This window comes from Oxyura jamaicensis, chromosome 3, assembly GCF_011077185.1.
Source record: "Oxyura jamaicensis isolate SHBP4307 breed ruddy duck chromosome 3, BPBGC_Ojam_1.0, whole genome shotgun sequence".
In the NCBI taxonomy this organism is placed as follows: domain Eukaryota; kingdom Metazoa; phylum Chordata; class Aves; order Anseriformes; family Anatidae; genus Oxyura; species Oxyura jamaicensis.
The window spans coordinates 9242949-9264355 of NC_048895.1; the positions used below are offsets into that span (position 1 = coordinate 9242949).

The window sequence follows — 21407 nt, forward strand, 5'->3', positions numbered from 1 at the left end:
AAGAAGCAACTCCCTAGCTAAGATACAAGCAACATTTAACTGAAGGGTTTTTTCCCCCCATTTCTTCATTTTCTATTCAGAAGGGTCGGTAATTGTTATTTTTAGGTAATAACAGGTAATTCTATCTATGCATATTAAACAGTGTTCTTGCCAAATTATTATTATTTTTTTTTAACATTCAAAAAGCAGTTAAACTTCTAATGACATTTCCCCTCCTCTCTTCCTCAGCCTATTTTGGGAGCAAAATAATGTGCTCAGGCCTGAAGTTAAGACACCTGAGCCTTCGAAATGGAAAACAGCCATGAGACAAAATGTATTCACAGGAGAGCTACAGGGCAACAAGTTTGTCATCTGGGCATAAAAATACTTTCAAACATGTAAACATGACGCTTGAGACTCCACCACTCCCCCATCCATCTTAAATTCACACACACTGCTTTCAGCTTGCTATTGTGAGCGGTAAAAAGGAAACAACTCTATTTTTATGATTATTGGTACTATTGCAGCATGGTGACAGTCCTGAAAAGGGGGGAGTTTAAACACCCTGTCCTTAACAATCCTGTGTATTTTTTTTTGTTTTGTTATGTTGTAATTACTGCTGGTATCAGAAATTAGAATTTTAAGAAAGGCACTCAAATAATATAAATAATGAGTCAAACCAGGGCTGCATGATAAAGCTAGGTAGCAATTTTATGTGCCATTTATGTCTGGACGAATGACCACATGGACATCTATGTTTTACATACAAAATAGCCTGTATATATATATGCAGGTCTGTAATACTTGAAAGTTATTTAAAGTAAAGTGAATACAGTTGGGTTGTCCACATAAATAAAATATTTCCACATAAATGGTACATATCTGGCACACTTGCAAACAATTGAAAAACAAGTCCCAGATTAGTAGATAAGAATTTAGTATTTTAAAATGCTAGGTGTACTACATTCTCACACATAAATTACTACCCAATACTCTACAGTTGTAATGTTTGTAGCTTATAATGTCTATTATTGTACCAAATAACTAGTGAATTCAATGCTAGAGGGACATTAACATTTCACATACCATTTGCTTGCCTTAAATAGAAGTAGAGCTTAAAGCATTGGAAAGCTTGGACAAAAGTCTAAGAATGTTTTTGATTTTTTCTCCAGCTTTGTGCTGCATAAAATTAGCTAGTCACCTTCAAATATTTTCCTTTTTACAACCCAACAGCCTAATTTGCATAGATCTCTCATGCAAGAGAGAATCTCTTCATCTCTTGTACAAGAGAAAAGTATTATAAAATTAGAAAATGACTGTATAACCATAAAGCTCATTTCTGAGGTAAATATAGAATCTACTATTTTTTAAGTTTATGTTTCAAGTTGAAAATATTCCTTTAACTTAAAATTTATTCCAGGCTAGAAATATTATTATGCAATAGGTTAATCTAGTGCTGAAAAGTTTTAAGTAAAACAAGTTTTTGAAATTTCATGGATGACAAATTTTTCATTACAGCAAATTGAATAATAAACATTCAAGATACATGAAAATGTAGGATGTCCACTGAATGTCAGATGGTCAAAAATATATTGACCATATCTATGGCCAAACAGATACATAGTCCTTTGCAGAGATTGTCCAGTTGGACAAAATATCGAAGTATTTGCTGTGATTTTGTAGTATCTGCTCAGTAGGAATCAGGCAAAATGCAAGACAACTCTACTTCTAAAAGCCAAGCAAAAATTCTAGCAAGGAAAAACCTAGCAGCACGTCCTTATTCTTTTTAATAATCTCAAACTTCTCCCTTTGACAGGCAGAATAACCAACATGTGGTAAAGATCTGGAATTACTTATCCCAGAAGAATGAGCCTATAAATAAGTCACTTTATATCTACTGTACATGTTTATTTTCTTCGACTATGCATTCATATATACTATGAATATACTCACTCATCTGTATTTGAATCGCTGTCCTATCAGTATCGTTACAATGGTTACCCTGTCATGGCCTAGAGACTGGCAGAAGTCTCATCAAAATGCCCATTTCCAGAACAACCCCCAGATGTTTTGCTCTAACAAGCAATCGCACCTCTGTACTCTGCTCCCTTGATACTTGGAATTGGATTCAGTCTCTAACACCAGATGAATACAGGGATGGAAGATCATTTCTAGGTAAAAAGCAAGTACCAGACATTCTCTCACCCACTGATCTGCCAAGCAACATAACTCATATTTCACACAGCTTCTCCAAATTGCCATTGCTTGGAGAAGCTAGCAGCACTGGGCAGCTGACTTACTGCATCTGCACGTTGCTCAGCATTCCCATTGTCCATTGAACACACCAATGTGTGCTCTCTGCCCTCAAAAAGATTTTCCTTCTACTTTTGAGAGAGGGCAGTAAAGCAAATGTCTCTGCATGTTCAGACTGAACCTTGCAACCACCCTGTTGGGATTAAGGAATGGTACAGACAATAAGGCTGAAATTCCTTGGGTTCTTTTTCACTATTTTCCTGGGGTAGACTGCTAAACAAACTACACTATTTAAAAAATGCAAAAATATTGTTCTTGTACACTACATATCTTCTGATGATATTAATATCCCATATCAACTTTCTCAAATCTCTCCATGTTACAATCATTTTAAGTACGGTTGCAAACAAAACCTTTTTTGTGTGATCAGTATACATAAAGCATCTCTGAAAGCACTTCAAGCAGCCTTCTGAATATCAACTTCTACAACCGTGGTGAGAGCAATTATCTTAAAGAAGTGTGTACAACCACAGAGCAGGATTACCTTCCCGTAGACATTCCACCACAAACGTGAATCCCGTAGTTCGCGGATGTAAGACGTACTCATATTTTCGAAGTCCGTTCTTTTCAGCAAAGTCATTACTACGGGCTTTGGTACTTTCTGAAAGAGAGAATAAAAATTACCATTTTCTATTAGTGTGTATGTAGACCAAGATTTAAATATAATTCTTATATGACAGCAGTTCACACTGCACAGATGTAAGACGGCTTTTCAGACAGAGGCAGACTGCAAGGTGCTTCTGGTTAGATACATATTTTGGTATTATGAAAAGCAACGTGGATTACAAGAAAAGCCTTTTTACCCTGTTATTACATCTCAGAAAATACTTAGAAAATCTTTCATATTTATGAAATGCAATCTGAAATCTAGAAATTAAAATTTAATCGATATTCCTAGGTGTCAATACCCATTTTAAAGTGAAATGTGTTAATGAGTTCACTAACTTTTTTAAAACTCCAAGGCATGACATACAGCAATATAGGTTTGACATTATGCATAGAAATACCTTGAGTTCAACGAAAACTTATTTTGGAAAGAAAACATTAAATGGAGGAAAGCAGTTAATTGAACACATTAAAACAGTATTTTACTTCTTCATTTTGAGCTTGATACATGTTATTCATCACCCTGTGCTGCACACACATAACCCACTTTAATTTTTTGACCCAGTGCCAAAACACATCCTTGTTACTGTACGCACAACACAGGCTAGGATCTGGAAAGCCACCTGGCTAAACCCTGTGACATGTGGATTTCAAAACTCTGGCAGAAAGAATTCTCTCCAGAGCAAAACAAAAGTTTTTAAGAGCCAATTCTTACAAGTGCTTACAGAGTTCACTAGGACAGGAAGACATAGACACCAAAGTGCTTTTTCTGAAGACAAGTGAAGTGGAAGCAATTTGTGCTCTCACACAGGAGACTCTTCAAAGTAGAAGTCAGCAGCCAAAAAGCCTCTGCTGGCTGCACTTATCCCTTCACTGTGGGTACTTCTGCACCTCATCTTGGACCAAAAGAGAAAGGACACATACAACGTTCCCATGGCAACATGAAAAAAAAATCAATTTACTCAACTAACTTCTTTAATAACTAGCATTTATATAGACTCCTACAGATGTTGTAAAAGATGAAATCCCAGCAACGTCTGTGAACAAAATCATTGCCTAAGCAATATATAATCTTTATCCAGGAGAAACAGCTTTAAGTACCCACAGTTAACCTCAACAGAGATGAAAAGTAAACTAATGGAGAAATATACTGTTGCTTAATAACTTAACAGAATTGATACTTAAAGGTAAACTCTTTTCCTTGCACCTATCATAATTTTTCCCTGTAAAGGAGCAATAGCACGTGTGGAAAAACCAGCAACAGTAGTATGATATGCCTTTTTTACATTGATCCATCTTTCTTTTTACCTTAAAATACAAGAGCTCTTGGGCTTACTAGCAAATGCGGGTCTCTCATAAAGGAACAGCTACCTGTGAATAAATGCTATACCATAGCAGTATACTGAGGAATTTTTCCATTGTAACCTATTGTTAACTGTAGAAGGTAACACGTTATATATATGCTTTTTATCCATATAACACTTAAGATTTGCTGCACAGTTCTCCTGCCCATGTGATTTGGAGGAAAGGGAAACTACTGCACAGTAGGCAAGCAATTCAGTAAAGAGCATCCAAAGATTTAATTCTTGCCAAATTGCCAAAACGTACAAATACTGGAAAACATTATCTCTTTTAAAAGCACTGTTAAAATTACAGAATGTGAGATACTAAAATTATAGATGGCTACATAAATTCATCTTTTCTTGGGCATATGCATTATGTCATTAATCATATGATCAGAGTATCTGTTTTTGTCTGCTAGATGACTACTACTTCATTCAATTTTGAAAATGGGCTACTGTGAATCAATGAAGGGAACTTGCCTTTAGGATCCCTAATGGCAAAACTTGAACAAGGAATCATAATCAAGGCTTGGAGTGGCAGAGAAGGATAGAGCAATCTGGTAACTATTAAATGTTCCACTGAAAAGCTGGATTCTACCTCTTAACAATAACTGTATTGTACTATTAGCTCAGCAACCTAAATTCTTTATGAAATGACACTGATGACAAGTATTTTTCCTTTAAAAAGCAGACAAGTCAAAAGCTCCTTTCCAGATTCTGTGGTGATTCAAGTACATGCTAGAAATTAATTTATAGCAAAGTTTTTAAGCTAATGTGTTGTTTCTTTCAAAGGACTTCTAACTTTTTCAGTTTGGAACATTTCCAATCTGCAAATCAGGTCAGTCAAAGCTTTGAGATGTAAGTGCCATGCAAGTCCACATAAAGATAAGTGGTGCAGAAAAACTAAGCCTTAAGCATCTCAAACTGCACACAGTTAATCTGCAAAAATATTTGTGAAACAAATCCTCTATATGTCTGCTCAGTAGTACTGTATTTCAAAGGGCAGGATAAAAACAAATTTCTTGGTGTTTGCAGAACAATCCTACTTGCACCACAGGGAGAAAATAAATAAATAAATAAATAAATCCAGGCAGCTGAGCAAGAACTAATTTGCTCTGTAAACAAGGTTTGGGACCTCCGTTGCCCATTGTCTTCAAGCAATCATCTTAAAATATCCTCTTATTCACCTCCTTGTACTGGAAAAAACTCACTGTAAACATCCGTAAACACCTTCCAAATTTCATTTTATTACAATTCCTTTCTAAAACATTAACAGCCAGACAATGGTGTTCTAGCCAACACAATTCAGCTACTTATAGACAGCCACAAGTATATGGGGCCTGATGACATCCATCCCAGGGTCCTGGGGGAATTGGATGATGTAGCTGCCAAACCTCTCTACATCATATTTGAAAAGTCCTGGCAGTCAGGTGAAGTCAGAGTAAGTCTCATGCTTAGTACAGGATTCAACAGAAGGCAATAAGGTGGTTGTTCCATATTATATGAAACCTAGAGTTTAGAAAACTGATCCAGGAAATTAGAAATACGTGTTTATATCCTCCCCTCCTCTTCATATATAAAGAGAATTTGCACAACAAACAACTCTTTAAAATCTCTTAATCAGTAGACCATACTGTCAACACTATAAAACTTGTGTAGATGCTTCAACATTCTGCAGTCAAGGCTGCAAAAGAGAGAAAAGAAAAGAAAAGAAAAGAAAAGAAAAGAAAAGAAAAGAAAAAGAAAAGAAAGAAAAGAAAAGAAAAGAAAAGAAGAGAAGAGAGAAAAGAAAAGAAAAAGTGTAGGATGTCTTTGCAAGTCTGATAATGAAAACACTTCCTTAAAAATAGGAAACATATGTTCTGTGTTTTGCTTCCAACCAATTCTAATGCAAATTGCATAAAACAGCTCTTGAAGCAAGGACTGGAATTGAGCTTGATTTAGGTGTCTCTAAACCCGAAAGGTCACTCACATCAGTTGGCTAAGGGTAATGTTCTCTCTTACTCCTTCACTCAGAAAAAAAATGAGTAAGCATTGCTTTCTAGATTTTTTTTTTCATTTTTTCTACTGTAGTTAAGCCAAAATAAATCTACCTCCTAAGTTTTTACTCATCATTGCTATTAGGTCCATTTTGCATTTTCTTTTAACTCCTTGCTTCCATTTTCTCCTATAAAAAGAAGAACTAAGAAGAATGATCTATTTTTATGGACAAACTTCATTTATGGGTTTCAAAAGTAATACACATTCTAAAGGCAAGAAATTTCCAGCAAGATTTCAAATGCTAATATGTACAGTGTAACTAGGGGTGTCTGCTACCTCCATCTAACAGCTACAGTCGTTCCACATTCCTTTAGCTTTATTGACAAAACAGGCCAAACATTCAATGCCATGAGGAATTCCTTCTTTTTAAGAGTCACTTGGAAATCCTGTACCTGTCAGATATGACCCTTATTAGAACAGCTACGTACACATGGATATAAAACCTTCCCTACACTGTTGTCTGGTCCTATTATTTAGGTTAACAATTATGTTACTTGGTAACTTTTTAAATCTGCATACTATGCAGTAATTTCTGACTCTTAAATTAAATTAATACTTAGCTCAGATCCTTAAACAGGTACTCCTAAAAACATATGTGCTAAAGAAAGATGCATTCAAGCATTTAAATTGTGTTGATACGCTGCAAGAAAAGCATTATCATTTGAAGCCCACTGAAGTCATCTGTTTCCTGCGTGTTTACTGCAGTCATATTTTTCAGTTTAAAATGACTTTTCAGCCTGCAGTGCGCTTGTCAACTTACACAAAAGAAAAAGAATTTAAGTGTTATAGCCGCAACCCCATAGTTTCTTTCTTTTTTTTTTTTTTTTTTTGCTTCTGTGCTGCCTTTGAAATATCACTTGATTACATTTTTTCCCTATTTATCTAAAAAATAAGGTCACTAAATCCCATTAATTGCATTATTGTTTGAAGTTATTGGAAAAGTTCCTATGTCAGCAATTTCATAAAAGCACCATACCTCTGAATTTCATTTGAAGTGTACCAGAGTAACAAATTATGCCCAGTACATTCCTTCATCTTCAAGTTATACATCTTTAGGAAGTTAAAATTGCTTTTTAACCCCCTGAAAACCAGAGGAGAAAAAGTGAACAAATTCATATTATTTTTAAACCAAACTACATCAGATTATATTTTAAACTTATGATCTAGTCTTGAATTAAAACAAAAATGTCTAGAATTTGACTTTGAAGGATGCCAAAATACAGTAACAAGCTACATTCATGTTACTCTAAAGAATATTGGGATCTACAGCTCCAAGACCTACACCCAACAAAAAGATAAGTCTGTGCTTCCCATGAAACATGTAAGCAGTACCAATTCGCCTTGAAAGAATAAGCTCACATGCTTTTACATATTCATCTTTATCCAGGCTGATGTATTTTGCTGGATGTCACCCAAAAGAATGATGAATTTCCTTCATCATTCTACTGGAATGCCAACTTGGACAACTGTAATGTAACTACTTCTAATCAACTCTCAGCTAGTTTTTTTGTTTGTTTGTTTTTTTGCTACTACTAGTGACCCAAAATTTGAATATTATGTACTATGTTCTCCTTTAATCTGACTTGTGATAAAAGCATGCATATACTCTTATGATTTCAAGTACTCTCAAATGATGGTACCAGGCAGTGAAAAAATAAACGTGTAGTCCAGAAATCTAAGAAAAAAAAAAAAAATCCCCATTTATCTATTATCAGAGGTTTATATAGAGAGCTTAATAGCTATATTGGCTCACAGTTACTATTTTAAGAAAAAGTTAAGCAATCGTTCTTAGCTGTGGTATTTTTGAACTACAACATATTAAATCAAACTCTATGAGTGCTTTTCAACAATATTTTGTGCATTACTAAGGTACTTGAACTTTATTAAAAAAGAGAAAATCCAACTGCAGGTCTGTGTTACCTTCTAGACAGAATATTGTGTTTCACATCACAACTGCCAAAGTTTGCATTTTTTTTTTCAGCTGTTCCTTAAAGCAAAAAGGTCTGTGCAATCCTGCTTAGCCCACCTGTTCCCCTTAACTTTTGAAGTTACTGATACCTGCCAGCATAGTTTAACAGAGACAAAAGATTCATAGATAATTAAGCTCCACTGAAGTTTTTAGAATCAAATAATGGCAGAACAAAGGGGAACCCCCAATAATAATAATGTGAAAAGCTGGCATAAACTCCATAGGTGTTTAGCCTTTTAGGCTTTCGCACAGCATGCAGTTGTCTGTCAGTTAACACGTGTTGGTAAGGATGAGCCACAGCACATTATGTCTCATGCTGAGACTGCAGCAGGAGAGATTTGTGGGAATGTCACATGGAAGGAAACATGAAAAAATGAAAAATTGGAATGAAGAAGTGACCTTTTAGGGATGCAGACATACGCCACGAGGCTTTAACAAGCCAAGAGCAATACAGTCCCTTTTTCAAGAGCAATACAGTCCCTTTTTAACATTACTGTTTTGTAAATAATTACTACAGAGGGTCTTCTACAGAACACCTAGAAAAACAAGAGTGAGCAAAATGGTTATATTTTAACTTCCCAGAAGTATTCCAGAATCAAAAGATGACCAAACTATCAGAAATATATTATCTAGTTATTACCTAAAATCCTATAAATACAGTCTGCAGATACGTCGTTCAGGGTTCATGATATTACTACTTTTTAAATTTATGTAGGATCTTCCAAAGCAAAGTACCTCACCAACTTGAGGTCAGGCAGTGTAAAATGGTCATACTTTACATTCCCTTGAAATCTTTCATTCTCAAATACCTGAAAACATTATAAAATTTATCATCAAGAGGAGTAGATCTATCATTGTCATGTGGTCTTTGAAAGGATAAAAAATTGTAGTAGCACAGAGCTGCACAGCAATTCTCCTTTTCAGTGAAGGACATACGGAACATTGTTTTCAATTTTAAACACTAGAAGAATTCTATTATCAGAAGTCATTAGCAGAAAACATTCCCTCCGTTTCTGAAAAACGTTCCCTATGATATTGAGCATCCATTCAGCACAAACCTTTATTTCTCATTTTAAAAGATAGAACATGAGGTTGCAACAGATGCTAATACGTCAATAATGTAACAGTTGTATGAAAAACATTTTTCAAAAGGTTACACAAATTACATTAAGATATTCATTCATTCACATATTGCACAAACAGTGGTTGGATTAGCTTGTAAAGGGATTTTTGTATTGTCTTCCATAATATACGAGCTAATGTTTCCTGTGAAGGCAATTACATAGGGATAGCTATTTACTTTGAGAAAAAAGGGGGGGGGTATACGCATGCCTGTCCCTATACATCTTATTTTGCACAGTATTTTTTTAATCTTTTCTTGTTGTTACTGTTTTGTAAACTACTACGAAGTGTCTTCTGAGAAACACCAAGAAATACCACAGAGTACCAAGGTGGCATTTGTTACTGACAGGAACCTAGCCTTGTAAACACTGGACAGTTTACAACATCAGAGGTCATCAGAGCTGCTCCAAAAAACCAACACCCTACCATTCCACCCCGTCACTCTGTCCTGCAGTGCATCTTTCCTGGACTGTGCACACACTTCCACTTATACAGCTACTCCATGAACTGGGGGGAACCATCACCACCAGTCAGCAGTAGTACTAGTACTCATCACCAGTCATTCTAATTGTAATTGATTTTCTTTTTAAAGATGATGCTTATCAAATATGGTTGCAGGCATGAAGAACCACAGAACATTCATAAAATACTTCCTTTTATTGACATTTGAGTCTTCAACACCAGTGAGCAGCTTGCTACTGATGCTGCACGACAGACCTACATTAATGCAGATATTTTACTAAGAATTAAGCAAATATTGTAGGATTAAACTCATTAAATGTACTATTGTGATAATGTTAACATTTGGTTTAGGTCTATTTTTTATTTTTTATTCAGAGTCAAACACAGTTCACATGGCCTAATGAACAAGTATCTCCATTTTCTCCTCTTAAAACACTGAGCACGAAATCTAATAGAATCACCAATTCTTATCTTCAATCACCCTTCCATTGGTCTAAAACAATTTGCACTATTCACCCAAATCATATGGAAAATAGGAACAGAAAAGTGATTTATTCCAGATCTAGAAACCTATTTTTACCAGTAAAATGTACAGATGGAGCTGACCAACACAAAGCTATTTCAATCACAAGATGCTTTTGAAATGTATTTTAGGAAGACTGGCTAGATCTCTCAGTGGGACTGTGATTGTGCCTATCAGATATATCAGCACATGATGATTCATAACAACAATTTCTACTGTCTATAAGAACCCACTATTTCTCCTGCAATATTGAAATACTGTCTTTTTTTAACTATCACCAGAAACAAAAGGGAATCTTCATGACTGACCACTCCACAAGAATGCAACAAATGTAGCGTACCTGTGAGATCAGTTCCTTCTGGAAAGATGAGGAGCTGTAGTGGTTCATTAATGTCACAGAAATAATCCAGCATTTTTTCAAAGTGACTCTTGTCATCTTCCCATTTTCTCTGAATGAAAATAAAGGCAGCAACCTGCATCGCCCAGCCTGAAGTTTAAAAATAATTTTTTAGTAACATTTTATTCTGATACTTCCACAGTATCTGTTATTACAAAATATTTTACAAATTGCATTAGATACATTTTACTTTCCACTCACCTGTCCTCACCTTTCAATAAAGCCATTTAGTTACTGCGTAATAGGAGTTTTGAATAGGAAACAAAAAATGTATAATCTAAATAAATTAATTAATTTTTGAATGGCTATAGTTTTGAAAAACTTAAGTTACCGGAATTAGAAAAGCTTTCTAGAGAGCAAGAGTAGGGTCAGCGATGTCACGAAATGTTTAAAACCATGACCCTCAATGTGACATCCAACACTGACTTCTCAACAGAAGAAATGCCCCAATGCCTCTTTGGACAAACATTTGAGTGATGCACTACAGGATAAAGTAGAGCAGCATTATACAGAGATAGTATAGCCCTTAGAAGAACGTGTTAATAATGAGTGTTGTGCAAATAATATTTATAGTTTCATTGGCTTTATTACATATACCTTATAATTTTCATTACTAATAAAAGAAAATACAAAGTTTTTTATCACATTTGATTATATAAAAGTGTGATATATTCATTGTATTAACGTACAAGACAACTGATAAGATTTATAGCTTTATATCAAAATGACAGCATAACGTATTTCAATAAATGAAACTGCATTCCAACAACTTATTGTCTTTCTTGCAGTGAGGGATCCAAGACTCAACACAGTACACAGACGCTGGTCTCGCCAGCACTGTGTACTAAGGGACAGTCACCTCCCTGGTCCTGCTGGCCACATCATTTCTGATACAAGCCAGCATGCCGCCAGCCTTCTTGGCCACCTGAGCACATTGCCGGCTCATGTTCAGCCAGCTGTCAACCAGTGCCCCGGGTCTTTTTCTGCGGGACAACTTTCCAGCTACTCACTGTACTTGGCTAGCTTGTATTTCATCAAAAAAAACTGACGAAAGATATTCTACAATGAAGCAAAAACATCACAGCTTCCTATTAACTTCTTTGTTTACCACAGTTCTCAAAGTCTGTTTCTCCTTTGATGGTGATTACATAACATTTTGCAGTGTATTTCAGCTCCTCTTTACATGGATTCATTTGTATTCTGTTCTTACAAGGAGCGTATGCTAGAAAAAAAATCTGTTAAAGTCACCAATTTTTAAATCAACTTCATAAGTATTCAGCCTGGATAATATATTAACCAGGATGCATAATCTCTTCTATATTGGACAGGATCATTAATTGCACTATTAAAGATTTGTAACCTGTATTGTGGGATCAATACTTCTTATTTTTAAATCAGCTACGCAGATGAAGCCCACATAACCACCATGCTTTCTGCAATCTGAACCTCATGATTCTCATATCCTGAGATAAGGAATGATATCCAGATAGCTGAATACTGGAAATGGGCATGAGAATTAAGAAAGAGTATGCTTAGAACGTAGTCTCAGCACGGTGTTTGTTAAAAACCCTTCGTACACAACACAAAATTTAGACCACAAAATCTTATGTGCATCTATGCATATACCATGTGCCCGGTGTCAGGAAGTACCTGCACAGCTTTATCAGAAGAGGCTACACATATTTAAACAAATCATTTGCAGGAAAAAAAAAAGGCCAATTTTAAGGTACCTGAAATATAACTTACACAATTTAAATATGCTCTGTTCTGGCATTTAACCACCTTCTACTTGCTACGGTATCTTTTACTAGAATGGAGCAAACCCACTATTTTAAATTGAACAAAACGGGGCTTCGTTTTCCTACTTGTAAGTTTGTTATAATAAAGAGGACACTTTCTCATAGCATTTTTTGCCAAATACCAAATGGTGCCAAAACATGCAGTTACTCTAGAGGGTACCAAATCTAAAATTAAATTCATAAAAATGGATACAGCAAGGGGAAAAAAAAACAACAACCTCTGAGCAGGAACAGAAATGCCTTGTAGCATTTACAACTCCGAGGACATAGCAGGCTCCATGGGACAGAGTGGAAAAACACGTTAGGAAAGTTCTGTGGTCGTTCTGGTATTTTCCGCTCATTCTTACCTCACAACCTAGACTTTTTGTATGTTTTATGTACCCTAATCGTTACCCATAAATTAACGTATGTAAAAACTGTACTGTGCTAAACCATTGTATTGCTTGGTGTTACTCATCAGGCCTCAGTTCTTCAGTCCTCAAATTCTCACTGCAGCAGAGACCGTGAGTGGAAGGGAGGGAAACAAGCAGCAAAATAAATGATCATTTGGGAAGCTTGTTGATATTTTCCCAGGTCAGCAGCTCCCGAGGAAGTGTGAATTTAGTCCACATTAGTGAAGGAGCATGGAAAAATCCTCCGTGCCAGATTCCACCCTCTCCCTGCCTCTCTGCAGGCAGCCCAAGGCTTTGAATTATATGGAAACTTGCATAATAAACTCCTTCCAGTGATCCTTCTTTGATAGCACCATGAACATCAAGTTTACAAAACACCTCTAGCTACTAAAAAAATCAGCTGCTTGCGTGACTTTTATTTTACTTGCCCAAATTCCCTTCAGGCAGAAGATACATGCAGCAGTATCCCATTCTGATCTTTAGTGGTGGTATATACAAGCTAAGAAGAATTTAATGCAGGCAGTAATGTCATGAAAGGAGGGTTGGTGAGGATGAAGACAGAGAAAGGAGTTGGGAAGCATCCAGTCTTTAAAACAAAACAAAAACAAAATGAAACAAAACAAACAAACAAAAACAGGTTTGATTTTATAGCATGACATCCATTGTTCTGTATGCTTTTTTTTTTTCCCCTCCCTATCTTTAAGTGTGTACCTAATTAGATAAAACATCCCTTGTTGCTCCAATAAGAACAGACTATCTAAGAGTCAGATGACAAACCGTAAAGGATACAGGTTTTCCTCCCCAGCTCCTCTAGCACAGCACACTGAGCCAAACTATTTTACCATCTATGAAAGCGGAATAATCTTTCACATTCATTCAGTTTCAAAGCCTCCAGCGGAGCATGACGTGAATGTGAATTCCTGCCTTCAATCAAAATCCTTGTCCATACATCAGCAGCGGAGACGCCTACTGTTTGCATGGCTCACTGTTCCACCAGATTCAAAGGAGAGAGGAAACCCAGCACAAGCTTGCAGACACGTGCCTTAAGCCTTTGAATAGAGTGAAAACAGGCTCCGGCTTTGCTTTCCTCGCCACAGTCTGCCTGCACTGTGCTGCTGGAAAAACAACACATAACGAGACTTGAGACATGATGGGATCCAAGTGGGAAGACACGGAGAAACAAGAAGAATTCAATAAAGCAACGGGAAAAAATGAAAGCTTTTCCTAATAAGGAAGATTTACAAATAAGCAGAAGGAAGGACCTGCTCATATGCAGCCTGCAGAGAAAGATGCTGCCCAGTTAATTACTGTTTAGTTTAGGGCAACTTATTGACCAACAAAAGTAATTACATTTTGCTTGTTTGCACAGTGTTTTTTGGTCATCTGAACACTGCTGGGCAATAGGGACTTTCCTGGCACAGGCAGCATTTACTTGACAAGGTAAAAAAAAATATTCTCTTTTTATTTGCAGATTTTTGCAAAATCTTTGATTAGGAAAATATACTAGAGAAACAGTGAAGATTAAAAAAAAAAAACAAAAAAAAACACACCATTAAAAACATTAACAATGCAGTTCCATTTCTTTGCTAAAATTATCTTGTAAGAATTTCACACATTTCTGATAACTAACATTGCCTGGAAAAGTAGAAACACTTCAGATTGTCAAAATGGTTAGCAGTGCGGAAACTTACTACGTAGAGTACACAGCCACACTGACCTTTAAATTTTGGAGCTGAAAAAAAATAAAAAAATGCAGCTTCAAATCTCATGTAATACATACATAATGATATGAGACAAAACTTTTTTATGGTGAAGGTGACAGAGCACTGGGACAGACTGCCCGGGGGGCTTATGGAGTCTCCTTCTCTGGAGACTTTCAGATCTGCCCAGACGTGCTCCTGTGTGACCTGATGTAGGTGTTCCTGCTCTGGCAGGGGGACTGGACTAGATGATCTTTCAAGGTCCTTTCCAATCGCTAACATTCTGTGCTTCTGTAATATAAATTGTACGTATCTATTATTGTCGAGAAGTCCTATCTCATCAGCTATGCAGGAAACTGCCAATGACGTTAAAAATTCTCCTTGAAAACTGACACTGTAGAATAGTATGTCATTAGCTGATGATGATGTCATGCAACAAACTGCAGCAACAGGTATGAGCAGAGCAGTGGTCTCCTGCGGCTGCAACTTGGGCAAGTTGTACTGAAATACTGCAAGAAAGTTTCTGAAATTGAGATTACTGAAATGTAATACCACTTTATGACACACAATCTATCAAGCCAAAGCTACAGTCCCAGGAAGAAAGGACCATCCATTTTTCTGGGCCTCCTTTTTTTTTTTTAAGGTTCACATTTAATCAAGTTTTTTTTTGACACAGTGGAATGCAAAGAATTAGTAACTTAAGAAGCAAATAAGCGACTCAATGATTCTCCTTGAAACATCTTCTCCTTCAATTTTAAGTAACCAGAAGTAATTGCCTACTTGTTATACAGACTCATTCAATATGATACCTGTACACTCTTCACCCACAAAGGAGGTGACAAGGACTCTGGAGCTACTTTCATTCCAAGCTTTGCCCTTCACCTATCGTATATACCACTTCAATCAGTATAATCTTTTGTAGACCTAATTTTTACACCACAGCTGGGATGGTAGTTACGATAACAAAGGTGCAATGCTTAATACTCCAAGTCTTTTTAAAGACATAGAAGTGAAAGAAAGGGTTGCATTATAAACCTTGTATTACAAAATTTTAAATGAAATGCCTGCAAAAGTCATTAGAAAGGTCTGAAAAATGGGCTGAAAGCAACACAGCAATTTCATCTAATATATTTCTTAAACTCAAAGTAAGGTTGCCATTGGGTAAAGATTTATTAGCGTTACATTTAGCTGACATATCGATACTTCCATAATTCTCTATTTTTGAGTATATATACCTAAATCATGTAAATGTATAAAAGATGGAATTGGAAGAAATTATACAGTTGTGTCATTTCCAGAAATGTTATACCTTAACGACAAATATCTAAAGTATAAATCATAGCTGCAGTGCACTGAAACTGTCCAGTTGATTTCCAGGTTACATTCTGGCCTTTAAAAGCTTATAAAATGAGCTAAACATTTATGTAAAAAGAACACTTGACACAGTTTAACAAACAACAACAAAGTCGGACAGACAAACACCTACAAAAGTTCTGTCATGTAACACAGCAGTGCCTTTAGAGGTAAGAGGGAGAAATTCTGCTCTCACTGATTGCATCAAGGGTGGTCTGTTATGAACGCTGTTATCTGTATCATTACTCCACCAATACGTACTAGGAACTGAAAAAAATCACTTTCTAAAAATCTCTTGACACATCTTCAGGAACCAGATTTTGCCAAGCATATGTAACATCCCAGACTCTAGAGCTGACCTTCCATTTTTATTAAAGACATTCTTATACTAAGCACGCACACATAACTGTTTTGTTAAGCAAAAAATAGAGGATACTTTTGAAGAGATTAATCTATCAATCTGCCAGACTATAATCCTGAATTCCACCTTACAACATTTCTTTAAAAAGTTGCAAAGGAAGCAGTTTCCAGTATTTCAAAACATCTCTGCTGTATTATGAAAACATTTATCTAAATATGTATGTAATGTTAAAAGAGATGTCTTTTTCTCATGTAAAATTGAACATTAAGTTTGAATGTTAGGAAAAAAGTGAAGTATGTTCCCTTGTTGCAGCTCTTACTTAGAGGACTACACACCTAGTGAGTGAATGTAATAAAAGCACAACGGTGTTGGAGTTCCTCCTTATGGGATCCTGCCAAAATGATCTATTCAGATAAATGGCCTGACAAAAGGGAACCATAAATAAATTTACTATTTCAACATCATAAATATGACGCATATCCTGCCCAAGCTAGTTTTTATAAAAAGGCAAATAAATCAGAGAGAAATAAAATGCAAAGAGATGCTTTTATTTCAGGTAAGTCTATTTATGCAACAGTTTTTGGTCTATTTAAAATGGTTTCTCCGAATATGTGTAACTCAGATCTGTTCCCAACTTACATCAGAGATTATTTCGTATCCTGTACAGCATATTTTGGGCAACAGAGTTTGATTTAAAACTACAGCTATTAAAACAAAACCTCAAACTTTGCAGTTGTCCACAGTGTTTTGTTTTTTGTTTGTTTTGTTTTTTTAAATCTTCTCAATAGTATAGATTGGATAATGAAAAAAAAATGATAAAAATATGTGCAATATTGGGTGGAACAGCACTGAAACCAAAGTGTTGAAAAATAATTTGAAAAGAATTATAAAATATCTTTCACAATTTTTAAAAATGCTTTCAGTATGTAGCAATATTTTTAAAAAGAAAGGCTTAAGCATGCAGTTCATATGTCCTCTGGGAGATTTATAATTTAATCACTCAATACACCACATATATTTTAAACAAGATTTTTAAAAAATACTAAGATAGAATTTAAACGTAACTGAGTATGGACAGTGCTGCATGAAGGAATTTTTAAACACATTTTACTTCCCAGGTAGAGAGTTTAATGACCTACCAAATCCCGGAATGCTTTTCAGACTGGATTTGAGACAGATTTTTTCGAGTCTGAGGTAGCTGTATCGCAGCAGGCAGTTCCACAGGAACATCCAGTCCATTCGGGTGCGATGGTTCATGATAATGACACTCCTTTCTCCAGGAACAAACCCATCACCAGTGACAACCACCTTGGCACCAAACACCATCTCCAGCAAGGCCTAGAAATGATATCTTAATATTATGACTTCACTCCCATAAGAAAAGCATCAGCCCATTAGCAATAAAAATTCATTTCAATGACATCATTTCTTTTATTCATACATATTATCACTGGTAAACAAATTTCTGTTTTCTAATTAAAAAGCCAGTTTTTCCACAACTATAGTCAGCTGTTTAATGAAAGAGGAAACAATAATTAAATAGCACATATTAAAAAGCATTCTTTTATGTTCCATGTTGACTGTTAAACTACCTTTCCCTGTTTTTCCCAGAATGTAGGAATAAAAGTAAGGGAACCAGTACTGATCATAATTTGGTAGATAAAGTCTAAGTAGAGAACAGCTGCACAAATAATCTACGGCTCAATACTGTCAGATCTGAGAAAGTAACTGAAGCTGCCTTGCCTTCTTCTTGGATCCAAATAGTCAATGTGTTTGTGCTTGACTTCCAACTGTAAAAATGGCTAGAAGCCATCTACAAAAAGAACAGCTGAGGGAGCAAAAAAATAAATAAGCTTGAATATGGCACAGTGATATACATCTAAATCTGTACAAGTCTACAGTGCTTCCTTGAAGCCTGGGCCTTTACCCCACAGTTTAAAAAAGCATCAACCACCAACCACTGATACACAGTGATCTAAGAAGTGTCATCCCAAAGCATGAACTAAGCCTCAAAACTTGAGAGGATGCAAACAAGAAATGGGGATAGATAATAGATATTACTTACAGGTATGTCTTAAGACCCTAAGGTTAGGGCCACTGGCAGGACACTGTCCAACCCAATTAGTATGGAAAAAGATACCACTAAAATGTGACTGGACATATAAAAGAACAAACTTAATATTTGGTTTTAACATAAAAACTTAAGCATTTCAGGTTACCTCCTTACATTCTCTTCCAGATTTTGCTCTAGATAAACATAGAAAAAGAGCAAAGTCTAGGGATTCAGACAGAGCTCCAGGAAATACACGAACTGGCTGTTCTCTTCAGATTTCTGCCATAACTATGCCATAAAATCATAAAGGACACAAATTTCTCAGTTTAAGTCACCTGTAAAATTGGAATGACATTCTCACATCACAAATTCCATGATGTCTCAGAATGGAAAGCATTATATGTGCCAAATATTAACACTATTAATAACTCAGCTCACTATAATTCTGACAAAGATGTTTGCTATGAAGAATAACTATGGACCACTGAAAAGGCAGAACAGATCATATAGCTCAGAATGGTAAACAGTTACCTTTTCTTCAGAAAACAGAACAGCAGCTTGCATTGGATAGTTCAATAAGAATTATATTACATCTTTAATATCTGGTTAAAAATAATAACAAATAGATGTGCATTTCTACATAACCTAATGCTAGTATAAGGCAGAATATAAACTGAAGCAATTACGAGTCAATCACTGTCCCATCCTTCTGACTTTGCTATGTAGGAAATAACATGGCAGAAGAATGAGGAAGGCAGAAGTTTCTTAAATCTACAGAGGTCAAACTGACCTGGCCATGTTCCTACCCGACCTTCTGTGCACCCCCAGCCTCTTCACAAGGCAGGTAGCCTGAGAAGCAGGAGAGTTACACACCTTGACTCTGTGTAAGCCCTGCTTAGCAACAACTAAAACATCAATTGGTTTTCAACAGTGTTTTCATCCCAAATCCAAAACACAGCAGCATATGAGCTACTATGAAGTCAACTCTACCCAAGCCAAAACCAGGATAGGGAGTTTTAGAAAAAAAAAAAAAAAAGAAAAAAAAAAAGAGAGAGAATTTGTAGACAGAGTAAGGATCAAGCTTGTGACACTGTCACAGTACTCAGCTATATTTCATCATCGCAGGAAATAACGATCTCTATATTCTCTTTACTGAAAATTGTTTTTTCCCTCTAAATTTCATTGCATTTAATAAAGCTGAAAAGGACAAAAGTTTTAGGAGACAAAACAGCTCACAGTATCTTAAAACACAGAAAACACAAACAGAAAAGACAGAAATTATTTTATATGTGATAAAGATAAATCTTCCTTTATGGAACAGGATATCTATTTCTGAACACTAATATAGCATTTTACTTCAGGTGAAAAAAAATCTTAATAGGTATAGAGGAACAAAGTCCCTTGACTTTCAGAGAACAGATGAAGAGATGGATCCCATTCATACTTTCCTCAGGAACAGTTCAGAGAAAAGCTTTGATTTCCAGACTCCCGGCTATGAAGTTGATGCAATGTTAAGTGAGGAAGACTTTATTTCTACGGGAAGTTCTTTTTGACTTGAAATTGTCTAATACAGCTACAAGTACTAAATTCTAAAAGGATTAAGTATGAGAACAGTGAAGGTCAGGAACAATGTACCAGACAGTAAATTATTTTCTTAATTAGACAGTTGAAGCACAGTTGAAAGCAGGAGTTTATATGAAGACTCATTCAGGAATCTTTGCAATTTAAAAGAAGCCTCGTGCTTCCTAGTGCTTCACTTACCTTTCTCTGATTAGCATCTGACACTGGACAGAGGTAATATTAAAAGGCTTTTTCAAGAGTCCAACCGTCATGTGGTGTTAATTTATACATACATTAAACTGTAGGAGAGACGGACTGTAAGCAGGCACACAGACAATCTGCAACATGGACTAAGCTAAAGCCTAAGCCTTCACAGACAGCAAGAAAGCTGAGGCCTGATTAACAAAAACATAATAAAGTTGAATTTTTGTTTTAATCAAATGTGTTAGTAAACAGAATAAATAGTAGGACTTAGAACAGTTGTCCAGAACTTGGCTGAAACTGCAACTTACCACTGGAAGTGTGAGCCAGGTGGCCACAACACAGTCAGTGATCCAGCGATACCAGGCCGGGGAGATAAACATCAAAGGTAGAAAAGGACCGAGCATGAAAATACTTCCAAAAAAACTTCCCAAGAACAGTGCAACTACAAAGTATACTCCTTTCCATGACACCATGGCTCTGAAAAACAAGGTTGGCATTATGTTAGATATACATTAATATAAATATAAATTATAAAATAAATTGGAAAATGAATAATTAAATATAAATTTTTATTTATAATTAATAACTCTTCAGACCCACTAGTTCAGTTTCAGGTAGTATTCCTCCTATTTTTCATATCTAGCAACACACAAGACCAGTAAAGGTGACCAGAATGTACTACCTCAGAAGCATCAGCAGTAAAACAACTCCATAAACACAGTAATTTGTAAGACGCGTCGGGATATTAAAGAGGTCATATAAGTACCAGCTACATCATAATTTCCTCCACTTATTGCAATATGCAATTCCATACTGAAATCCTCAGAAAGCTATTTTAAAATGCAAAGGTACGGAAGAGTTGTATAACAGAACACCTGTTTAATATATTAAACTTTTCATCTATTATCATAGAATGGTTTGCGTTGGAAGGGACCTTAAAAATCATGAAGTTCCGACCCTCCCACCATGGGCAGGGTCACCTTCCACTGGATCAGGTTGCCCAAAGCCCCATCCAGCCTGGTCTTGAACACTTCCAGGGACAGAGCAGCCACAGCTTCTCCGGGCAACCTGCTGCAGTGCCTCACCACCCTCTGTGTAAAGAATTTCTTCCTAATACCGAATCTGAATCTTCCCTCTTTTAGTTTAAAAACATTACTCCTTCAGCAAACTTGTTGAGGGCGCACTTAATCCCACTGTCCATGTCAGTGACACAGATGGTAAACGGAGCTGG

At 36.0% G+C, this 21407-nt stretch overlaps 1 protein-coding gene across 1 annotated transcript in view; it reads right to left on the reverse strand.

Moving 5' to 3' along the window:
- The window catches only part of LCLAT1 (lysocardiolipin acyltransferase 1), a 63258-nt gene extending 42605 nt beyond the window's left edge, over positions 1 to 20653 (reverse strand). Inside the window, exons 1-4 of the mRNA XM_035320494.1 lie at positions 20485 to 20653; positions 17499 to 17697; positions 10698 to 10844; positions 2777 to 2893 (exon numbers count right to left, since the gene is read on the reverse strand). Of these exons, the coding sequence (XP_035176385.1) occupies positions 2777 to 2893; positions 10698 to 10844; positions 17499 to 17697; positions 20485 to 20649 (628 nt within the window). The 5' untranslated portion in view covers positions 20650 to 20653. The remainder of the gene's footprint in view (positions 1 to 2776; positions 2894 to 10697; positions 10845 to 17498; positions 17698 to 20484) is intronic.
- Positions 20654 to 21407: the final 754 nt, after the last annotated feature.